This window comes from Oreochromis niloticus, linkage group LG23 (genome assembly GCF_001858045.2).
Source record: "Oreochromis niloticus isolate F11D_XX linkage group LG23, O_niloticus_UMD_NMBU, whole genome shotgun sequence".
Lineage (NCBI taxonomy): Eukaryota > Metazoa > Chordata > Actinopteri > Cichliformes > Cichlidae > Oreochromis > Oreochromis niloticus.
In genome coordinates, this window is record NC_031986.2 from 13,085,917 (window position 1) to 13,110,116 (window position 24,200).

The following is a 24,200-nucleotide window of genomic DNA, read 5'->3' on the forward strand; positions in this document are numbered from 1 at the left end:
ACACACATTAAAACTACTTCAAGCAACACAGTTGGTGGGAGTACAGCTCAGAGACCACACACTCCCAGCACGCACTCTTTACTAGCGCACATGGAGGCCAAATGTACAGTCACACTCAGTAGCCTTTGACCGACAAATCACGTAGAAACACACGGAAAACCTCCAGCAGACTCTAATTTAGGGAGTGTGCGTAAAAGCAGAGCTTAAGGTGCCTTTAACTGCTTTTTAATGAATTAAACTGTGAATTCTAAGAGTAGGGATACTGGATTAAAACCTGATGGCCCAGGAGATTAAAACCAAGCTGAGTTGTATTTAGCTGAAATGATTGGGGTCTGGTGACACCTAAATGTTTGTGGCGAGGGTCTTAACGACTTCTGGAAGATTTGTGGGTTGCTCAAGATGCTTTCGGGATCTATATTCTAAATATGTAGACAGACAAGAGTTAAAATCTGTATTTCCAACAATCTCATCATGTAAACACACTGCTTCAATCAGAAGATGAACTCTTGACCAGAGTAGTGTAATAATGCTATAGATTCAATGTAATTCATTGCAAGCACATTTAATACCTATAGCATGTGAGCCGTACAGGACGACAACTGGTGATTGTTAAACTAAACTATGAGGATTATGCAACTATGCTTAATACACTATATCAGCAGCAAAACCACCTTAAAAAAGAAAGTTTACATCTCATCAGGAGCCTCTAACATGGCTCAAACATATAGTTTCCAATCACTGCTTGCTCACTTAGAGAATAAGGAACAGATCATACTTAGGGATTTTTTTCTTGGAGAAAAAAAGAGATGAGAAGCTTTTTTAGAAAACCGCACAGTGACTCTGTCCTGTAGATGGGAAATGATGGTCTGGAAGCTCTCAGTGTTTGTATGTATCCCACTTAGATAAAAACCTGTTATAAGTGGAAAATCATTTTCCCATTAACACAAACTCCCTATTTAAAAAAAACAAAACAAAAACAACAAAAACGTTTTACTTTGCCTTTCTTCCTGTACAGTGAAATTACTTTTACATTGAGGGCATTTTAGCCAATTATTTTTTAAAGTTTACTATCTAACACATATACTAGCCAATACATATGATTATTAAATACTTTATAACACATTTTGTTCCCCACACTCCTTATGTTGCCATACTTAATATGACATATTTGCCTCTAAAAGCTGCCTCCTGTCAGCTACTGTAGCTTGCAGCTTGTTTCAGCAGAACCCCTCCTCTCGTCTCTCAAAATCACCTAAATAACAGTTATTTATGAATAATTATTAATAAATTCGCAGTATTTTAAATACTGGCTAACTCATCATTAATTCGGCATACATATCCACATTATTACTTACTCTACTGTCGTCTGAAGTTATAACTTACACCCAGAGGAACAGCAGCAGCTATTAGCAGCTCTGAAAAGAAGAAAAAAAAGCAGCTTTTTCTCTGGCCCTGTTGTGGCAGGAGGGCAAACACAGCTGCAGCTAATAAAATTAGGCTAATAATGGCTCCGTTTGATTCAGGTGTGCCAAATGAACCACTACTGACAATATACGCCAGTGAACACCGACAGAAACGGCGCTATTGTTAACGCTCAGCGGCACAGTGAGTCAAACGGTGCTGGAGTTATTAATTTTATTAGCTGCAGCTGTGTTTAACCAAAGGCGCCTACGTGAAAGAGGTCAGCTAAACAAAAGGATATTAAAATAATGGACGGCTTGCCAAAGTGAAGAGGGGAATATTCGGTTTTTAGAGAAAAGGCATGTTCATTTCAAAGATTTTTTTTTTAACTGAAGAGAGGGCAACTTTTGCCTGCTGGCAAAGGCCTCTGGCTAATAGACCAGTCAATTAAGTGGGGCCTTAATTAAGCTAACCCTTTGCATTGACAGTGAGGAAGTGTTTTTGGTGTGGTTTATTAGTTTTTACCATTTTAAAATAATACGGAGGTCATAAAAGAAATATTTTATACCAAGAATAGGCCACTTTGTTTAAATGAATCCATGTTAATCTCCCTGTTAATACACAGATGCTTCTTACATTTAATTTTCCAGCTTTTCTTAGAAATCACTGACAGTCTCCCATCATCTGTATTTAATATTGGTGGGAAAATGCAAAGCTGCTTCAAACTTCAAAGCACAGAAAACTGAAGGAAGAATTATTTGAAGTTAGTGGTCCCAAAACTATTCAAAAAGAAAGGATGTGTCCAGCTTACAGAGGGATAGATAGAGGGTGTTGGAGGCGAACTTCCTTCACACAAGTGTTTAGCAGTTATTATGGCACCATAAAAATAAACGAGTGTTAGGATTAACTCTTTAAAAATTAGTAAAATAGACATGTATTTACTATGCAACGCAAATGTGCCAAAGAGAAGGGGTGGTATTGATACATGATAAGAGAAACAACAATTTTCCAATGTGGGTCTTGTGCCTAAAATACAGAATCAAAAACTAAAGCTAAAGCTGTTAAATAACTACATTAGGCTTAAAACTGTACTTTAAGTCTTCAGAATATTCCACAAGTTAAAACCCATTAATATCTCCTTGTAACATGATTGTGAGGGATGTTAGTGTTTACTTTATTTAATAACTATTGACAGTTTAAGGATAAACTACCATGACTTCTATCAGCTCAGCCTGGCACCTGCTTACTTACATATAAATATATATGCATTGACCCTTGTGATTTTGGTGCTACATTGTCCTCAAGCATGAGTCAAAACTGCCATAAAACTTCAGTCTGTAAGCTCTTTGGTTTTAATATGTCATTAATAATTTGTAACAACTGCTTAACTTTTGGTAACATCTAAAAGCATCATTTCAACTTCTACCCATTTAAGCTTGCCAAAGTTTTATGTCTGCTTACTCGAATATGAATAACTCACTTTTCAAGAAGTCACTGTGTGCGCTTGGGAATAAACTCCATCCATTGGTGAAAACAAGTGAATCCAGCCTGAGAGAATAGGAATTTTCCACCGTTTTCCCTTCCTGGCGACAAATGGCACGACAGTGGACCGAGCAAGGAGATCTAAAGACAAGGAGTGATGAGGACAGACTGCTGCTGGCGGGCTGAGTAAAGAGCAGTAAAATGACACATGCAAAGAGAGTGAGAGAGAGGGGAGAGTGCAGGAGGCAGGGAGGGAAAGAAAGGGGAGGGAGGAAGGTCTGGGAGGGAAACTCAGAGACAGAATGACATGAAATCAGAAACAAAATGCAGTAGTCACATTTATTACTGCCCCCACATCACAGTGTTAGCCTCAATTAATGTAAAGTAGTTACAAGTGCAAAGTAATGGACAAAGCTGTGCAGGTAAAATAAGCCACTTCTTTGTTCTTGAAAGCCGCAAACTAAAATGAATAATGTGATCACGTTAGTCATTAATTCATATTCCAGATGTGGCGATAGCAGAGAACAGGAGGACGGGGAGGAAAAAGTGGAAACGGTGATGGCAGAATATTAATGTCAGAAGTTCATCTTGGAAGCAATGTCAGAAATCGTGCAGCTCATAAATAGAAGTAGATGCGGAGATCTATAAATGAAAGACACAGAGATGATTCCTTCATATATGATAGGCTTAAAAGTCCTGTCTTTGTCTTTATGTCTCTTTATCCCACAGCTCTGTTCTTCTATACTACACAGAGTTTTCCACGCTTTGGCATTAGATAGATGAGCAACACGCTTCAACGAAGCATTAAAGAAATGGTTACGTGAAGCACTAAACTGATGGAAAGCTAGGCCTTTTTATGAAGCGGAAAATTCAAAATTCAGCGGGGAATGCTGGTGTCCAGCCGTCTTTCTGTGTTTTTCTCACAGTGTAAAATCAAGTCATTGTATTGAGTTTGTGGTCCCTGATTATAAATGGATTTACCTGATCAAACCACGGGGCGCTCGCTGTACTCTGTGTGTAACATGTTAGTGCTATTGGATTATAGCTGATTGTGTTTCCATCGTCTTTACAAGATGATAAATGGGGAATATTATCTCCCTTGCTTTTAAGGAAAGCAATAAAACCCTGGACTTTCCCCATTATTTATTTCACATATATACACCGTCCATCCACTGGTTATATGTTTGTTTGTGTGTGCGTCCAAATAGCAGGCCTGGGTTTTCCCAACAGTGTGGTCAGCATGTCTTGATTTATTCTAGATGGAAGAATAGTCACCTATCATTACCACTCAGCCCGTCTGCCTTCCTGTCGCACCTCCTCTGTGGTTTTGCTCTCTCTCTCTCCCTGTGTGTTGTGTGTGTGTGTGTGTGTGTGTGTGTGTGTGTGTGTGTGCCCGCACTGACAACACTTGTCTGTCCTACATCATCTTAAGTATCTTTGACAGCTCACCACAGGTCACTCACCGTGAGCATAAGGTGTGTGTGTGTGTGTGTGAAGGTATGTACAGCAGTTAAAGGGTGCTTTCAGAAGGCTCCAGCGGAAACAAGCCGGCTCTTATAACCTGTAATGGCAAATATTGATGTTACACGTGCTTTAACGTCCTTAAAAGACCACGCGGTGTGTTCTTGATTGACTTATATGGCATAAAGCGAGATGTCTGCAATCTGCTTTAAAGCAGAACAAAGTTTCAGCGCGGCCGATTGAAGGCCTCAAAGTTACTGCAGAGCGAACCGTCACATCACAAATAAAAATCAAGTCTCCTTTTTTTCTCTTTCAATCCATGAGGATTTTTTTTTTTTGCTTTTCACATTTTAAGAAGACACTTGTCAGATCAGTTACATACAAAATATAATCGTCAATAATAATCAATAATCACTCTTTGGCTTCTCTATTAAATGGATTAATCTTGAAAAAGATGCAAAACTTTTCATATGTAACTCACAGAGGCTCAGGACTACGTTTTACTCACAGGCCCACAAGATAAAAATGTTTCTATAACTTAATATGTAATATAATAAAAAGAAAATGAAACAAAGCCAATTGGAAATGTTTAATATTAACATTCAAAATCAGTTATTAAAATAAAGACATGCATTTTCCGTCTGTTTGGTGACACTTGTCACTGGTGCAGGAGCACTGCTCTAACAAAAATGAGAGACTGTACATATACTGGACCTGTCATGAGAGGAGCGCGTGTCCTTGTGCTTTTCTGTGCAAATGCTGCCTCACTGTGGTGCCAAGGGGGAAATTATATGTTTGCTACTGAGGGTGTGTAAACTAGTCCAGAGCTCAAGCTTAAGGTAATTACCAGGTAATAAAACTAAATACAAAAGTAAAAGAAGATGAGTTTTTTTCCCTAGTTGAAATAAAAAATACTATAAGAAAATGTGTGTTAAACAAAATTAAACAGATGGAATATACTGTATATAATAAAAATAATGAATCAATCAATCAATACATACATGTACAGAAAATGTCTCCTCTACCAAAGCCACATGTAGTTCCTTTGTCTGTCTTCCGTGGTTCACTGTGGCTTTGACATCCTCAGAAATAAAGATAAATTAAATTGTGTCACCTGTACGGAGAACAAGAATAAAGAAATCATTTAAAATGTTTTTAAATGTGCCTACGTAACTTCTACTGAGCTACCATGGATTTAAACAAATACATTTACATTGCTTGTTTTGATTCCCAAAAACCACAAATCCAAGTAAGAAGAGGAGCAAGGAGAAGACCCATCATGGAAAGGCAGGCTGCTGCACGCACCACAGGCAGATAGAAGAAATGGCTGGCACCCAGCCTCTATGGATCTTGGCTGGACAAAAGCCTACCAGTGGCTTTTGTCCAGCCAAGATCCATAGAGGCTGGGTCTACCACACCAGCCAAGACCCCAGGTGCAGGCTGTGTAAAGATGCCCCTGAGACAATCCAGCACATAACAGCAGGGTGCTAACAGGAAGGGCATACACGGAACGCCATAACCAAGTGGCGGGCATACTATACAGAAACATCTATGCCGAATATGGCCTGGAAGTCCTGAGGTTCTGGTGATGGCTAACCAATGGACATAGTAGTAGTGGACAAGCAGAAGAAGATGGCTGCAGTGAGAGACGTAATGATACCGAATGACAGCAACATCAGGAAGAAGGAACATGAGCTGGAGAAGTACCAAGGGCTCAGAGAAGAGCTCAAGAAGATGTGGAGAATGAAGGTAACAGTGGTCCCAGAGACCAACAGAGAGCTCAGTGCAGTGACTCCCAAGCTAGGCGATTGGCTCCAGCAGATCCCAGGAACAACATCCAAGAGTGCCGTCCTAGGATAAGCAAAGTTACTGTGCAGGACCCTCAAGCTCCCAGGTCTCTGGTAGAGGACCCGAGCTTGAAGGATAAAGACCGCCCGCAGGGCAAGAGTGTAATTTGATATGAATATATATTTCATAATCTCTATATAAAATATGACAAAATCACAAATCAGGGGAAAAAAACAACTGTGCTTTAGTTGGCTTTATTTCTTTAACCAGGTCTGTTGAGTGATATCACCAAAAACCAGCTGTTAAGCCAGCCTTGTTCATGTCTATGTAAAGCCTGTGTAAATGCTTTTACTTTCATGTGAGCACAGCGTGTATGTGTCTGAAAAGGGCAAAAAGTGAGTACTGACTGCAGAGATGAAGAACTGCTGCCATTGCTGCACTGAGATGAAAAGAAAACAGATTATCCACAGAAATATGTAACTAAGTGAGCGGACTAACCAGGTTTCCAGTGTGAAAAGTTTACAGCCCAAACCACAAGCTGAAGATGGAAGATTTTTATGCTACACAGCAAGAAGTGCATCATCTTACTTCTAATATGAAATTCAGAACTGAAGTGTTGAAGCTCTGGACGACAATGCAGCGTTTTGGACTGAAGAGGAAGAAGTATCACACTGACTGAATGGCAATACACATCAGCAGTTCAGCTAATGTGAGTTCTAGTTTAGCTCAGAGTTGCTATGATTAAGTGCAGTTTAATATTTATGCAATCATCCGTCAGTGTGTTATTTGTAACTCTGTGTGCGTGTGTGTAGTTAGCACTGTGTGCAGTATGTTTACAGTTTTCTGTAAAGAGTTGGTCAGTGCCTGAGGTCTTTATGTGGTCTAATCCCACAGCCTCTTTCTGGAAAACACGAGTAGCAGTGGAACCACTGACTCAAATTTTGGATCTCATTCTCATGACCAAGCAATTGTGTGAGTTTCAGAGGGCTCTGAAGCTATAAAAGAGGGCAATATGAGCACATACGTTACATTACTTGTAGATATTTCAAGGGAGGCTAAACAGTGAAGCACAGTCGGTCCCAAGATGGGCAGGGTGAGTAGAACAACATTTAGATCTGGCATGTAAAATCATTAATACCAGGTTATCACTCACATACAATCCCCCAGATCATTTTCTACGAGGACAAGAACTTCCAGGGTCGCAGGTACGAATGCGACAGCGACTGCACCGACTTCCACTCCTATCTGAGTTGCTGCAACTCGGCCCGTGTGGAGAGCGGGACCTGGGTGATCTACGAGAGACCAAACTACTTGGGTTACCAGTACGTCCTGAAGAGAGGGGAATACCCCAACTACCACAGCTGGAATGGCCTCAATGACAGAGTCAGCTCTTGCAAGATGATTCACTTTGTAAGCCATCTCAACACATCAGGTGCCTCGTACCAAGAGGTCAAAGACACTGTGGTTAGTGGGAAAGTGGCTGTGATACCCTAAGATCCTACACATCTCAGGGGATTTTTATAGCATTTTAAAAACGCCACTTCATTTTCACATAAATGAATCTTGAAAACTGGATTGGAGGAATAAATCCATGATAAGAAACAGCATATTTCTGTAGTGACATCATTCGAACCTAGCTTCATTGTTTTCCCAACCCCCAACCCTCCCCTCTACCTACTGTCTTCTGCTTCACTCAGGCCCCTGGAGACCCCTACAAGATCCAGCTGTACGGCAAAGCCGATTTCTCCGGTCAGGTGTTTGAAGCGAGCGAGGACTGCGCCTCTGTGCTGGAGACGTTTCACTGGAGAGAGGTGCACTCCTGCAGGGTCCTGGGAGGCTGGTGGGTCTTCTATGAGCACCCCAACTACAAGGGCCGCCAGTACCTACTGGAGAAAGGCGAGTACCGCAGGCCTGTGGACTGGGGCGCTGTCTGCCCCACCGTGCAGTCGTTCAGACGGCTGACTGAGTAAAAGAATTCCAATTATTATTATTTTTTTAACCTTTTCTTTGGCTTTCGATTAGCTAATAATTTGCATCAATGCAGCTGCTAAATAGGTAAAATAAAAACTGAATGATGAGACATTGCGAAGTTGTTTCATCCCTGTGTGTGAGTGTGTTGCTTTAAAGTGTGGAGATGAAAAAGTCTAGCCCGTGTGACCACAGCTAAATTATTTAAAGCCGTATTAAAGGAGTTATTAAAAGGGACTACAGGGTCTAGTTGAGGGGGTTGTGGGTCCTGTAACACCCTTTAACGGATTTTATGTTAACAGATTTTCCCAAATTAAAAAAATAAGGCACCACTTCGGTGTTTATGCAAAATTCAAGCTATTTTAAATCAAGACTAAACTTGGCAAGCATGCTCATGTCCTTTAGAAAGCTCCAATCATTGCTTTTGCATGAGTTGTGTAACACCTGCATTCATTTTCAGTCAGTCTAACATTACTGCTGTGTGGTGCACACCTTTCAAATCACTTTACAGACTGGTATCCTAACAGAAACCAGTGCTAGCACAGTAAAAGGAGAAAAGAACATGCTTTTAGTATTAGAAGTCTTTCCTTTATATGATTGACTGTAAATAAATCAAATGAAACTGTAAAACAAACATTTATTCTCAGATCTTCTTGAAGGTGCTCATGATAACAGTTTCCAACAGTTTAAAATCAACATATTTACATTGTAACCCGCATGCCAAACTTTGTCATGCAGTAGGATGTGTGGCATGCTGCTCCCGTCTCTTAGTCGAGTATCCCAGTCTTCCTCCTGTGTGCTCACATCGAGGACTGTCCTTCATCTACAAGGCTAAGCTGGGTGGTGTGCTCCCCCCACTCCACCCTCTGCAGGTCCAGGGGGGGCTCTCGGGAACGTGACGCCATGCTGGAAGTTTGGAGAGAAAACTGAGGCTGGATGTCAGACTGGGAAAGGGAATGAGGATAAGACTGGGACATGAAGTGGGTCTCTGACTGGAGGTGGGACTCAGAATGGGATTGGAGTGGGAAGTGGGGCCGAAGCCGTGATTGCGGCTCTGATAAATCCACCAGAAGGGGAGTGATGGATGATGGGTGGCTTGATGAAGAAAGAGAAGGGATGGAGGTAGAAGAGGAGGGATGTGGCATGATTGTGTGCTCGTGGGGAGAGCTGTTGAGCGAAGGGGGAGCCGAGCGGTGAGAGACCGGGGGAGTGGTACTGGTTTGGTGAGAGAATGGAGGACTATGGGGGGAAGGAGAAGAAGACAACTCTCCTTGAAACACCTTGGTCATGCTCAGCTGTGGAGAGGGCGGTTCATGCATCATGGACGACGGAGGATTTTGATCATCAGAACAGTGCACAGGTGCACGCTGGGTATTGAGGTGTAGGGCCAGAGAGCAGCTGAGTGGGGACACGCTGGGCGAGGGAGTCACGGCACTGGGTGTCAGCAGTGTAGACGGGTTGTGAAAGAGAGGCTTGAGAAGTCGCGTCATTTCCTGCAGCTCCTGACTCACAATGGATACTTGATGGGAGAGGACAGACATCTGGAGGACGAGACGAAAGGATGTGAAAGCAAAAATAATATTACTGGTAATCTCATATAATACAGCATTTCTCAGTAACACATAATTACAAGAAACTTTTATCCCAGACACTCTTGTCGAGATAACCCCACAGGGATTTGTGTCTCCTCCTTGAAGGAAACTGAGGATCTCATGCTCATGCTCACTGGCCAAATGTGTAAGCCACTACACTTTGGAGCTCCTCTAAAATGGCTTATAACTGTTTCTTAATATATTCATTGGTCAGTGTCATAAATAGTTATGAAGAATGATTTCATTCATTCATTCGTTCTTCTCATTTGGTCTAATTAACTTCCTGCCCTAATGAGTCTTATCAAACCAGTAGCGAGTGATTAATTTTTACTGTCATCATGCAACACAAATTACGCCAAATTATATACAGATGAAGTCTCTTTATGTCTCCAACAAATCATAAATAATAAAGCAAATAACAAATAAAAAGAGCTGATGAATTCCATCATCTCACCGCCAGAGAAAAGAAACTGTTCTCCAAATCCACACTGTCAAAGTCTATTTATTTCAAATTGTGAAAGTACACAAATAATTAGGCAAACAGGAAAAAACCTTATGCCTCAAGCTTAAAAACAAGTACTGAAATATCCATATTCATAGGTGTTTCACATTTTGAAATCCCTGAAGCGCACAAAGCTGCTTAAGGTAAGTAAAGTTGTAGAGCTATCTTACTTTTTTTTTAACAAACCAATCTCAACCTGGGGCTATGGGAGGTATTTTGGCGGGGTGGGGGGGGGTAAATTCCACAGTGGATTTGATTTGGCACAGATTTTTGCTGGATGTACTCCCTCTAGGAGTACACTAGCTTGTGCCCCAGGGACCATTCACATGTCAGGGGACTGGTTTCATCACATAAGGTAGTGTATTTAAAAATAACAAGGAAAAGCGACACACATGCAGTGCATGAAATGTGCATACAGTATACCTTTCTAGCATTTGGGGTCATCGACTGGATCGATTCCTTTAATTATCACCTAACTGCTTCTTTGTTAAAGCCACAAAGAAATTGAATAAAGTTTTGATGGACTATTCTTTTGCCCTGAAGTAATACACAAAATCTCTTGACAAACAGCTACATCTTAGGCCCCTGAAGGTTCTTATCTACATCATGTTATAACATCATCACGTTGCTTATCAACCACCTACCAACGGGCTGACCTGTTCTTAACTTTTAAGCACCTAACATCTAATGAAAGAATTACATAACTTTCATGTAATGCCAGTCAAATCTGACATGTTATATTTAATGTAAAAGTTGAATTATACATGATATATTATAATGTTTCCTAGCAACCGCCTAGCAACAGGCTTAAATCATAAATTTTTAGGATTTGGTGCACCTAGAACACCTTATCGAACAATTGCATCATTTTCATTTAACCGCATACAGCACAGACAAGACAAACAATATTCTAATATGGAGATGTACTACTATTACTACTACTACTAATACTAATAATAATAATATTTATTACTAACTTCATGCAGTTCTTAGCATTAAAAGATTCATATCTTAAAGTGTTGGCAAAGTCTGAACCTGAACCAATTGAGCCACTTTACATGCATTTTGTTGAGACTGTCCTTAGAAACAACAAGTTAGACAGAAAGTTAAACTCTTACAGCTGAACAATTGTGTTCTACATGGTTGTGTAATAAATCCTTAGCTGCCACAAGTGCCCAGTAAAAAAATGCGGACGTAACCACAGATTAAGAGCCTGCTGAAAAAATGTTTTGTTTTGTTTTTCATGACACTATAACAAGCCTTACCTCATGTTTAAGCTTTGTAATGGTTTGCATGGTTTCATCCCGGGCCCCTGTGGACACACAGATATACACACTTACACACAATGCATTAATCCTGAATGAATCAGGACTTTGGAAGCTGGTATGAAGGATGATGTAAAAATGTGGCCTTCAGAAGTTTGATACCCAGTGAGCTGGACACAATAACAAAAACATCCATCATATAAGCGAATGTTGTTCAGCAGCAACATAATATTCACAAAGGCTCTATCCATCAAAAAACTTCAGTATAACTGTGCATTAGTTTTTACCTGCTCTTCCTGTTCTTTACCTGAGGTGGCTGAATGCGGGCCGGGCAGAAAGCTCTGGGTTGCACTGGGAGAAAAATCAAATCTCGGAGTTGAACCGCTCTGGTTTTCTGTCTCGATCCCATCCACAAACCTGAGGTAAGACAGGGAGGTGATGAGAGAACATTTCACGCAAGACAACAAGATAACACAATGAAATTTGATTTAAAATATCAGATAATTGCCAGTTAGTATAATAAGAGACTCCAGAAAAAAATGGGAGCAGTTTGGGGAACTATTTTATCTGAACGTGAGAGTTCAGCTATCAAAACCTGCTGGTTAATGACACAGAGACACCACACGGTGGCAGCAGACTCTGCCAACAAACTGCAATACTGGGTAAAAATGACACATTAAAAGCTGCAGTTATACATCCAGGCAGGTATACTGGAAATGGCTTTTACTTGTTTAAGACAACATACACGATCCCTCCTTCCTCACGTAAATGTAAATCTATATGAGCAAGTTCCAAAAAAATAAGTCATTCGTTGAGTCCAGAAATACACTATATTTTTATTATATCACACAGAACTCCTTTAGAGTTTCCAGGAGTGTGATTAAGGCACTCCCCAAAACCTTTCAGTTATTTTATATTCTTAACAGCAAATACTTTCTTTTCAGAGTAGAGTAGTCGACAAGATTCATTAGCCTGGGAGGCACGAACATGCTCAATAAAATGTCGTTATTATTTTCCTATTAGGATCTAAAATATGCATGAGAGTGGTGCATGAGAAAAGATCGAGCTGTGCCCCGTCCTCTGAGGTGCATGCATGTGCTCAGTAAATTTCAAAGTGACTGGAACCTGGATGACAAACCAAAAATCCGTAGGCAGCATGCAAAAATAAATATAAATGTAATAAGCGCCATCGATTTAAAGTCTATAGTTTTGTAGTTGAGTTCTTTTATGGGAAACTTACAACCCAGTACATCAAAAATGATCAAAGCATCCTCGCTCCACATTGCTGTCTGTGCTGAGAGTGCTTCAGCTCTGAGAGGAAAGTCTCTTGGATCTATTATCTGCTAGACTCCTGCAGATCCCAGACCTCCATCTGCTTTCTACAAACCCCGCAAAGTTCACAGACATGTCAAAGGCTCACCACGCCTCTCCGAGAACTCATCGTTATAGAGAGGGTTTATGGAAGCGCTGCCCAGCTGTCAACAGTCAGTGGGTCAAAGGTCGTGCTCAGTGTGAGCAGATGACGGAGAGAGGCTGCGCACCTGTGTACTAATTACTATCCACACTCCTGCTCACTCAATCATACACAGAGTGTCTGACTGTAAGCGCTCCCTCATTCACTCATCTACTATTTAGTCCTGCTAGGACTTTGAGCTTTTGGATGCTAATGAGTCACCACCGACAGATGTAGTATTGCATAACACTAATGTGCATGCCTATTATCTCAGGAGGAAGGAGGAAAGTAGTGTTGCATTGTGGGATTTTTAGCAAAATGAGGTTTAAGGTGAAACTTAATTTATTTTAGGAGTTTATGTAGAAATTGGACACAAACTACCAAAAACAGAAGCATGGATTGAATCAAAATAAGGTTTTTTATGTGGATATAATGTAACAAGAATCACTCCGAGAGCGCAAACCACCATGGTGGCTCACTCTCTGGGCGCCATTTAGTTTTATGGGAATAGTGTTGTAGTGTGTAAATAAACATTATGTAGGAGTAGCTAATGGATACTGACTTGTAAATAAGGGCGTTAATAACTAGAGATTATTATATAAACTTATGCTACAGTATATTTATAAGTAAGTACGCAGCTCATTCTTTCTCTTGACAATACTTTAAAGATACGACACACCTTGGGGCCAACTTGAAAAAACATAAAAGTTTGGTCAAATATGACTTGATGCAAACTATAAAGTGATATTTTAGAATTCCCATTCACCACAACACGTTCTCATCCCAACAAAATTGTCAGTATGTTACGTCTTTGGAGCTGGTTGGAATGAATCTGCACATGTAAATGTGTTTTACGTTCTGATCATGAATCGCTTTGGAAAACAATATCTGATAGGGTTAAGGTAATGGTTACAGTTATGGTTAGGGTTAGGGCTGGGATAGACGACAAATCATCGGTATGTTATGCGTTGGGAATGAGAATGCTCTTTTCACCAGTATCATTTCTTAAATGTTCCCAATACAAACAAAGGCAGCAGAATTTTAAGTTTTAAAGATAAAAGACATATTATGTTTGACCTTATTTGACCTTGAAGAAGAGGTCAGAGTTTAAAACATAACATCATAATTTTAATCTAATAACAGTACTTTGTATATGTTGACACACACCACACTTGCAAGAATCATAGTTTCTAAGTTCTAAGTAACTCAATGATTTATTGGTCAATTTTCGACCAATAAATCACTGAGTTGACCTTGAAGACCTTGGTAGATGTGAACCAATTTTAATGGACTGTTAACGCGACCCTGCTCTACACCCCTACAAAGTTTCATCAGAATTCACTCAAAAGCTTTCCAGCTATCACGGTTACAAACAGAAAGACATTCAAATACTACCAAAAACATAACCTCCTTGGCAGAGGTAGTAATCGACGAGTTTGCGACAGTTGCTTAGATATGCTCTTACTTCCTGTTCCACAGCTTCGTCCTTTCTATAAAAACCTAAAATCCATCTGCCAGCTTTTTGTGAGACGTAGTGGAAAGATTAACAGTGCCCATTCTGGTGAAGATTAAAAAAAACAAACATCCTTTGAAGTAATTCAGTGAAGTTACATTGGACATGACAAGTTGACACATCTCAGCTTTGGGACTTCCCATAGTATTACCAGACACTTCAGTCCCCAAATCCAATTACCATGTTCTTCCTCTAAGCATGTGGCGTTATTTATTCGTCTAATTTTGGTGAGTTTCCCAGTTTTGAAGATATTGGCTGTAGAGATGTCTGCCTTCTCTTGAATATAATTAAACTATACAGCGCTTGGCTGGAATTGAAAGGATGAAAAAGGATGACTGGGAAAAAAATCAGCAGCAGCATCTCATTTCAGAAATCATGACCCACTTATTCAAAATAAAATATGCCAACTTTGTTGGGAGCAGTTTCATATAAGAACTATTCTCTTTGCTACGTCCACCAATCATATTGCTCTACAGTGCAGACCCGTGAAGAGAGCTGCGTGCTTGTAATAGGATGTATTAAAGGCAAGAACTGAAACCCCCTTCAGTTGGACTGTAATGTTAGGTAGAGTATATACGCCAAAACATAGAGAATTCCTCCAAAAAACAAGAGCACGCACAGAGAGATTGTATGATTTCGTTCTTGGATAAGTCTTTAATTTATGAAAGCCATTTCTGAAACCACTCTGAGACTCTGCCTTTAGACACAAAAGGACAACTAGACTTTTTCCTCTTCAATATTAAAAATAAAATCTTCTGAAAAAAAGCATTTTGAGAATCTGCAAAAATTAAATTTTGTAACATCACTTTAGCTACACACAAACGACTTTTAAAGCAGTAATATACGACACCACCGTAGCGTCACTGACAAAAGAGAGGGGGGAAATTTTTTGACCCCTTATTTTAAGAAACCAATATGAAATGAAGACAGAAACATTCTGAAAGGAAATGCGTACATGCAGAAAATGAACAAATGCAAGTATGTACTGTGGGTCTAATGACAGCTGGGGTACCCCACCATCCTTTCTGTGGTCTGGATCCAACCACAAAATTTCATCAACATCACAAAGGATTTTATTCCCTCACCAGGCAGCATGGGAAATATGCCCTGGTATGTCTAATCCAGCCTTGAATATGCTCTATGGAAGCATCTCTATCGGCCTCTTTCATGGAAATTAAGAGGTATTCTATTGAGGGATTTCTGTCAGAAACCTTCCACTGCTATGATGAGAAAAATTCCACTACTCTGCAGTGAGGTGCAAGGGATGTGAGGGTCAGGGGAAAAAAGATTTGTGAATGTGGGGTGGTCATAGAACCAAGCACAAACCCGAGCAGACTGATGGAAACCGACATCTTAACACATGATAACGTACTTTTCACTGCTTTTGTCATCTTCTATTTTCTTGACAGAAAGTGTGGACAGTCCATGCCACAGTGAAGGGACTTAAAGTGTAGATGCACTGTTTGTCCACCTTCCTCATTTTCTTTACTTCTTTCACTTTCAATTTATTTATTTATACAGTTCCAAACCACAGCAACAGTCACCTCAAGTCGCCTAATATTGCAAGTTAGACCCTACAATAATACAACAGAGAAACCCCAACAATCATATGACCCCCTGTGAGCAAGAATTTTGGCAACAGTGAGAAGGAAAAACTCCCTTTTAACAGGAAGAAACCTCCAGCAGAACCAGGCTCAGGGAGGGGCGGCCATCTGCTGCGACCGGCAGACCTTCCTTCGTCATTCTCACTGGCCCATCATCCACCATCATCTGTAAACAAATGGCCCAATTTATAGGGATCTAATTCATGTGGCTTTTTTTTCACCAGATTAAAGGTGAATTCTTTGAACTATATAATGTGTGTGCTTTCTGAAGGAACACAGGAGGATATGTTGCAGTGAATGATTTATCAGATTTTAAGTGGATAAAGCAGGACAATTAAGCCTTGCCGATCCCCCGAACTTAACCCTATTGAAAATTGATGCCTACCATCAACAAGCTTTCAACCAAATTGTTAGTATGCAATGTATTAATATATATGAGGCTGTATGCATACTTTCGGCCCTGTTTGCATCGGAGAAAACCCCAAATAAATCCAAGCTTATGCACCGAATTCTTGTTTTTTAAAGTCATTAAAGATGTATGCTGTGCAATCATTCCACCCAGGAAAACAGAAAGGTTCAAAGAAATCATTAAAAGCCTTAAATTGTCGTGCTGTTCATGCAAACTTCTGACCACAACTGTATATGTGCAAAAAGGGTTTAACACACACACGATCTGATATCGTCGTGTTGGTGTTGTTCCCAGATCATCATACTAAATGTTGTTCCAGGATCAACATTGCAAGCGACCAATGAGAATGTTGTTACGTCATACTTTTGCGACTTCGGGAAAAACCGCTGTAAAACAAAAAAATGTAGTTAAGCTGTGATAAACCGCCTCTGTCCGCTGATCAACGGACCCTGACCCTAACCCTAACCCTTTAATAAACGGTAAGTAGAATTGATATTGTCCTTGCAACATTGGAATTTCATAAATGCATGAATGGCTTGGCGTGCAAAAGAATAACGTCACAACAATGTGATTGGTCACTTGCAATGTTGAACCTGGAACAACATTTTCATGATGATCTGGGAACAACACCAACACGACGGTATCAGATCATCCCACACGCACGGAAGCTAGTGAATATGTTTGGAAGTTTATAGAAAGATGAACATCATTTGAGATGTGAGGTAATAGCCTAATAGCTTTTTAGCTTCTTGTATTGTGTTGGCCGTTTGGAAAATCTTAAAAAAAAATGTTGAAATTGTTCTTAAAACAACTGAACGCTTGTTGCCTTGTTGCATCACTCCCTTGTATGTTCCCTGAAAATGGCTGAAGATGTATTTACCATGTTTAGCAAGTTTCAGTCGATCAAAAGTTGCTAAATTACAACTTCACTTCCTGTTCGGCAGCTTTACCGGTGGTTCTCTTTAATGGACAAACACTGTTGAAAAAAATATCTATAAGATAACTTTTGAAAGGCTTGACTTTAAGATTGGTAAGCAAGGCCGACAGGGTGCCTGACTGCTGCTCAAGCCAAAGTGCATTGAACCCCTATGGTGCTTTCTCCGAGTGGCAGACCTCATTTATGCTAGGCCTGGCTGGGTTCGAGAATGAGCAAAGGCCCAACCAAACAGCGCTTGTTCAGGCCCCTACCCAGGGCCTGGCTCCAGGATGAAGCTCCAGTGATTATGTCTTGGTCAGGGTGAACTATTCCCTTGATCTTGTCAGCATATAAGGGGTTTTCTGAATCTCTCTTAATTTGGACCCTCACATAGGACCAATTTGTCCTGAACAAAGGGCCAAACTTCTCAGGCTGAATGGTTGCTATCCCAACATGAACAAGCAAACCTCTCCACCATGATAAGATAGCAATCATGGAACAATGTCCTACTGGGAGACCGGATGCACACTTCTGATATGCCAGAGCATGTCTGTGATCTGCCTCCCAGCCAGCATGGCAATACCCTTGTATCCACCCTGAAGAGCTGTAGGAGGTAGGAGAGGAAGGTCTGGGTTTCTCAGCTTAGACTGCCGACTAATCCAGACATGGATACGAAGTAGAAAATGGATTTAAGACTATTTTTACCAACTTTGGTGAACATTAGAAAAAAATGTGTTTTTTAAAAAATTTTAACAGTTTCATTTTTTTTAATAATATCCTACAAGACAGTAATTCATATGTTTGGGTGCTTTGAACTCAACTTTATTGAAGAAATCTAACTGTGCCATTTTTTTTTTAATGAAACGTGTGATTTAAAAGTCATGTGCCAAGAATCACCCTCCATCTGCGACCCAGTGCTGGCATTTGGGTATAAAGGCATTAGATGAAGAAAAGGTAGAGACAGTGTGGGTGTCTGTGCTGATTTACTGGTTGTGCCCAGTTTACTAAAAATCATTAAAGGTAGGTGATTTTTTTTTTCTTTTTTAAAAAACCAGCTGTAATCCTACTTTCCCTACATGCATTTTTGTAAAACCGACACAGTGACACAATTTATGCTCGTCTGCGCCCTCACACAGCTGAGCCAAAATAAATTGATTCCCCAAGCCCAGAGTCTGCTGCCACCTCTCCAGGGACTCCATGCAAATTAGCCTGTGGATGGTTTGTGTTTATGAATAATGTCACAAGTGACAAGCAATTCAGGCCAAATTCCCACTGAGGATTATTTACCAGTGAATGAACTCCTCCAGGCGAATCTAATGCTAAGTACCGAGTCAATAAATCCGTGAATGGCTCCCTACCGAGGGCTGAGGTCCGGCTGCAGGCAGCTGAAGCTCACAACAGGGATCTGCAGGCTGGAGGGCCGGACGGGATCACTTGCTGGCCGGAAGGGCCTCGGCGGCAGGAGCGGGGAGCGAAGAGGGGAGCGGAGGGGCGAACGCAGGCCGCGGCCCAGCCTGCCAAGGGATGACATCTTGGGTAGAGGGGAGCGTTCGCCCTCGGACCCTGAGCCCTCCTCGTCTTCCTTAATGGAAGGAAGCTTTTTCATGATTCCTCCATTACTCTCACAGTCTCCCTGACGGGGCAGAAGTTAAAACAGGAGGTTAGAAAACATCATCAATTTTCAGCAAGACTGAAATTAATATTGAAATATTCTTCTTCTTTTTTTTCTACAGATCACCTTTTTTAGTCTTTAAAGTGAAAACACAAAACAATCTGAAAAGCTTTTAGAGAGAAATCAGGAATGATGTCATGTCACTCGCTGATCAGTAGGGGGAGCTGCTGAGTTACTCAAAGCACTGATCAGGGTGAAGACTCGCCATTCACAATAGCTGCAACAGCTCTCATCTCCATTCATTTTATGAGCAGCCCTGCAAAGAAGCGTTCTCATTCAAAGCCGAGCAAACGCTCCAGTCGCTGACAGTCAGTCTGTGTGAGGTGGACAAACTGAACTAAACAGAGTTTAATTCCTGCACTCAGCGTGTTGTAGGCAGTAAATGCATTGTATTAAAAGGTTGTTGGTTGTATCTCCTGCGCCTTTTCTCTTTTTGCATGTATGCATTCTCACATGCTCCAATTCAAAAGCTGATTAAAAAAGCTGGCATGCAACCCCGTTTTCTCTTTTCCCTCTATTCTCCCTTGTCCTCAATTTTTGTTTCCCCCTGTCACCAACACCACCCTTCCCCTCCTCTCTCCTCTGCTTGTTGTCTTCTTCATCCAGTCTTGGGCTCACGTGCCTGCTTGGTATTTTTAGATCACAGAGGTTTAATTTTAGCAGAGGTTTGCCTGGAGGGAACTAAGCGGAGAAGGGACTGTTTGGAGTTTCAGTGTGTGTGGGTCTGTGTGTAGCATGTGAGCAGCACGTGCAGTCTTGATATGCGGCGTGCCACAAAAGGGTCACCGGGAAGTTATTGGTGGTGGGTTGCAGGTGTGGAAAACGGTGTATGTATGAACACTGGGCTGGAGCATGGCCAGTAACATGTTGTGTGTGTGCGTGTGAGTTTCTACATCTTTTAGCAAGTGCAAATATGCTGTGTTATGTTAGTCCGCTATCTGCAGTGTGTTTGCACTTAGAGGGCATAAACGTGTTGACACAATCACATCACTGTGAAGTCTGGCTTGAGTCTCCAGGAAATGAATGGAAGTAACTGTCTTCTGTAAGTGATGGAAATATGACTGTGCGTGAGGATTTCTTTGTGTGTTGGCATGTGAATGCAAATATCAGCAAGGTTCTTCCTCCTTCTTCCCCTGCAGCTTCCCCTTCATCCTGATGTTTTCCTCGTCTCGTCTCCATCTGGATATCGCTCTATTTTTATCCAGCCGGGGATGACCCTGCCCCTCCCACGCACATCTGACAGCACTATTTTTAGTCCTACGCTGCGCCCACTTAAGGATGCACCGCTGCTTTCGCTGCACGTGCATATATATAAACTCTATATGTGGGTTTGTGAGTGTAAGATGCTGACAAGTTTGGTGCAGTGAGTTTGAGATTTATTCTTTTCCTTTCATGCTGCATCTGCATCCATCTTGATTCGACGACCGTTACGGCTTCACATTTTTCGTGTACCGGTAAAACATAAACCCAAGACCTCTTCACCCAGGAGCCTAAAACACATGGAACTTCATCTGTCTCCACACATGAATACAACCACGGTTTGACTTTACATTCACCACACAGACAGTAGAGCGGTCAATTTGAGGTTCCCAATCTTTGAGAAAAATTTCAATTCAACTTTAGGGTTTTTTTTGCTATTTTTCCTATCATCTGCACGATTATAGATAACAAGCTAATACTTTTATCATCTGTGTTTATTGTCTGTGTGCATCCATCCACTGGCCACTCTGTTAGACAGGCCTACACCTTTTCAACTGCCTGTTAATGCAAATATCTAATCAGCCAATCACATGACAGCAAGTCAGCACATTTAGAATGGGGAAGAAAGGTGATTAAAGTGACTTGGAGCATGAATCTGCCCACACAACCATCTCTAGGTTTTCCAGAGAATGATCTTAAAAAAGAAGAGAAACTTTTTACTTCTTTCATTTGAGACCAGGAGACTGTCACTACATTTCACACAGGATCACCACAACTGGAAAACAGAAGATAGGAAAAACATTTTCTGGTCTGGCGAGTCTGCATTTCTGAGTAAGCAACACAAAAGCATGACTCCATCATATCTTTTAATAGATCACCCTGTTGGTGGTGTAATGGTGTGGAGGATATCTTCTTGACACATTTTGGGCCTCTTAAGTACCAGCTGAGCAACATTTAAACATCACAGCCTGTCTGTGTATTGTTGTTGACCATGTCCATCCCTTTATGACCACGTGTACCATCTTCTGATGGCAGCACAACGTTGGACAACTCACAAAGCCCAAATCATCTCAAACTGGTTTCTTGTCAATGCACTAATTGAATTATTCTTGTTGACAGCATTAAACCCATATTTTTCCAAAACTGTTCTTGGCTTTGAAAACTTGTTTTGATACATCTTTCGAGTAAAATTCAGCTGGAACAGAGTTGAATTTTAATTGTGTTTGTTTAACCTGTTTGAAAACATGACCACATTTTTCTTGTAAGGCTTAAAGATTCAATTTTATCTTCTATTATTAAATTTTAGAATTTGAAACTAGGTTATTTTCAGACAGAATGAATTTAGCAATAAATGTTAAGTGAAAATCTAATATTTAGTAAGAAATTACTGCAATCATTTCATACCAGGTGAAATCTAACTTTATTATACTACACTTAAAAATGGGACAAGGTTAGGATTTCTAACAGCAGTGATGTTTTTATACAAGAACAACATCAAAAACTAAGTAATTTAAGTGTTATTTACATATTTTTCTCTCTTTTTTGTTATACTATATGAATGTCAAACTCATTTTACATTGTGGACCACACAGAGCCCAGTTTACATCACTTTGGCCTTAAATTGTAAAACTGTAACATTACAGCCCACGAGTGAACTCACTGTAAAAATCATCAATTTTTACAGTAGATATTGAAAAAACTGCAACCTTCTATCATCTAATTGTTTATCTATTACTGATTTACTTTGGTACAGACTGAATGGTCATGGGTGAGGTTGTTATCAGTAGGAAAAGCTGTAAAAATTATTAAAATACAGTTAAAAGTCTAAAATTCTTGCCATTCTTTACATTTTTCCAGGGGGACCAGACTGGTGTCTTTGGAGGGCTAATTCTGGCCCCCAGGCCTTATGTTTGACTGTCTTTGCCCTCTTGATGGCTTCTCTTGCCTCTGTGCTCATTAGCAAGCTTACTCACAGTAGAAATGTGACTTATTTCTAGTGTAAGCTGGTTTTTCATGTGCATGCTACAGCTGAGATCCATCTGTAACGCCCTGGCATGTGAATCCTCGTGTTTAGATCGTGTCTTTATCCGCTGGCTGTGTCTCAAGCAGAAGTCGCGGGTTCCTCCTCAGTCCCGGTCCAGATGGCTAATCCTTTTCAAGTGCAAAGCCATCGCCGTGGCATGGCGTAAAAAAATAAAAATAAAAAATTTGGGTGGAGGAGATCATTGCACAACTGAGACTAATCTAAGACACAGACAAACTATTTTCGTGGCTGTTACATTTAAAATGTATTATTAGCATGAGTCAGGTTTTACACTTGATCAAGGCAATGAAAACTAATTGTAATAACTAGAATTTGGTTCGTTTACACACATGCAGTGATTAGGGGTACTTTAATCTTTTTTTTTTAGCCAATTAGAGGAGGTGTGTATTGATTTCAGTAGAAATGAGTTTTCGCCCTTTGTGAAGCAGAATAAACTTGGTTAAGGAACACATGTCACAGGTGAATCGGTGACGCTTTTACTAATGCAGGTAATGACATAGCCATAGTTCTGCACATAAGTTATGGGGAGTGACTATAAAATGAGTTTGCCATGACTTTGGATGTTTTTGTTAAGTAATTGTTCAGTTTTTAGTGATATTTCATTTTGGCATCAGCGTTTCCTTCGGCGCCTCTTCTTGATTTACTTCCTGCCTTTGCCTTTTCCTCTCAATTTTTTCCTCATTCACATTTTTGCCGTTTAGGATTTCAGGGCTTCGTGTTTCTGGCTTGTTGCTTTTTCTTCTGCCTATTTCGCATTGCATTGGGGTCCACATTTAAAAGAAAAAATAATAATAATAAATCTTAGAGCTAGGGTAAGAAGGACTCATAACATTCATAAGGACTCTCCAGTGGAAGGGTGTTTTTTTGGGGTGGCATCTGCTCTGTCCCTTAAATCAACCCCGAGCATAATGGAGGGATTATACATCCCATCTGGCTGTAAACATGTTGATAGGAGATGTGGCTGTGGAGAACAATCCAAGTGCTTTACCTCCTTCCACCAACCACCAGTCACTGCTGGCACCTTACTTGAGTTTATTTGTTTTTCCTCTTATTGCATTGAACATCACTGATAAAATATCACCACTGCAATTTATAATGTGTGTTGCTTCAAAAATAATGTCTAACCTGAAACTAAAATTAATGTGGTAAAATTGTTACTTGACAACAAAGGTAATGTAGTGACGTTTGGCAGTTGCTGTACCTCAGTGTTGTGCCCTTCTCGTAGATTGTACGTCAGATCGTTCCGGATTTCTGTGATGAACTTCTGAGCGTAATCGGGATAGAGGCAGAGCACCTCACGCAGCCCTTTGAGGCTGATGTACTGCAGATCACAGTAGGTTAATGCTTTCACACAGGCGTTGGTCTTTATAACTTCCTCCTGTGTCAGACAGTCAGAGCCAATCAAGTCACCGCGACCTGGAAAGCAGAGACACAATAGATAGTAAACACTGTGTGTGAGGTGTTACCAAAAGATGATCAAAAAACTGAACTATGGTTTAGACTTCTGCTGGCAAAAAATGGTGTCTTAAAAATACTTTAAACTACAGCAGTGGCAATGTAAAAGGTTTGTAATGACACTAGGAGAGACCTGACCGTCCTACTGGCCCAACCTTACTCCATTTATTTCTTTTGCAAGTAGCCTACATACTTCTGTTTAAACAATGAAACAAAACAATGAAAGACACTAAGTGAAAATGGAGAGGATCCTTCTGGGAGTGACAAAGAAAGAAAGAAAAAAAATCAAGTCAGTGTTGAGTGGATTAAATAACAATTAAAAGTAATGCAAAATAACTAACTGCTTCTAGTCAAGCCTTAACTGCGGGGGGGAGACACTTGACTAACACAACTTCCACTAGCATCACATCACTTCTTTTGACATTTAACATCAGTTAACTAAACTATCACAGCAGCCTGGTGTGTACAGCTCCCG

General features: G+C 40.6%; 3 protein-coding genes across 10 annotated transcripts in view; 1 reads left to right on the top strand and 2 right to left on the bottom strand.

Annotated features, from left to right (window-relative positions):
• LOC100706059 (DNA-binding protein SATB2) overlaps positions 1–3,082 on the bottom strand; it is a 26,139-nt gene extending 23,057 nt beyond the window's left edge. The window contains exon 1 of one of the 3 annotated variants that reach the window (XM_005460652.4): positions 2,882–3,082. The gene's annotated coding sequence lies outside the window, so the exon portion shown is untranslated. Of the gene's footprint in view, positions 1–1,355; positions 1,485–2,881 lie in introns of those variants that run through there. The other 2 variants (XM_005460651.4, XM_005460650.4) reach the window with 2 other exon arrangements.
• On the top strand, positions 1,574–8,517 carry LOC100700946 (beta-crystallin S). Of its 2 annotated transcripts, none has more exons than XM_013264494.3 (4): positions 1,574–1,605; positions 6,739–6,841; positions 7,300–7,542; positions 7,830–8,517. In XM_013264494.3, exons 2-4 carry the CDS (start codon positions 6,812–6,814, stop codon positions 8,100–8,102), a joined length of 546 nt encoding a protein of 181 aa, XP_013119948.1. In that variant the 5' UTR covers positions 1,574–1,605; positions 6,739–6,811; the 3' UTR covers positions 8,103–8,517. The 2 variants fall into 2 exon arrangements, with proteins under 2 accessions (XP_013119948.1, XP_003455941.1); XM_003455893.3 differs by lacking the exon at positions 1,574–1,605 and adding an exon at positions 7,027–7,225 and having other exon boundaries at positions 6,793–6,841.
• Positions 8,518–8,723: 206 nt separating this feature from the next.
• Positions 8,724–24,200, bottom strand: part of LOC100706322 (potassium voltage-gated channel subfamily H member 8) — a 53,398-nt gene continuing 37,921 nt past the window's right edge. For 4 of the 5 annotated variants that reach the window (XM_005460654.3, XM_019352106.2, XM_005460653.4 and 1 more), the window contains exons 11-15: positions 23,472–23,686; positions 18,713–18,987; positions 11,767–11,876; positions 11,460–11,506; positions 8,724–9,641 (exon numbers count right to left, since the gene is read on the bottom strand). In XM_005460654.3, the coding sequence (XP_005460711.1) occupies positions 8,901–9,641; positions 11,460–11,506; positions 11,767–11,876; positions 18,713–18,987; positions 23,472–23,686 (1,388 nt within the window). In that variant the 3' untranslated portion in view covers positions 8,724–8,900. Of the gene's footprint in view, positions 9,642–11,459; positions 11,507–11,746; positions 11,877–18,712; positions 18,988–23,471; positions 23,687–24,200 lie in introns of all 5 variants that reach the window. The other variant, XM_013264520.3, reaches the window with a different exon arrangement.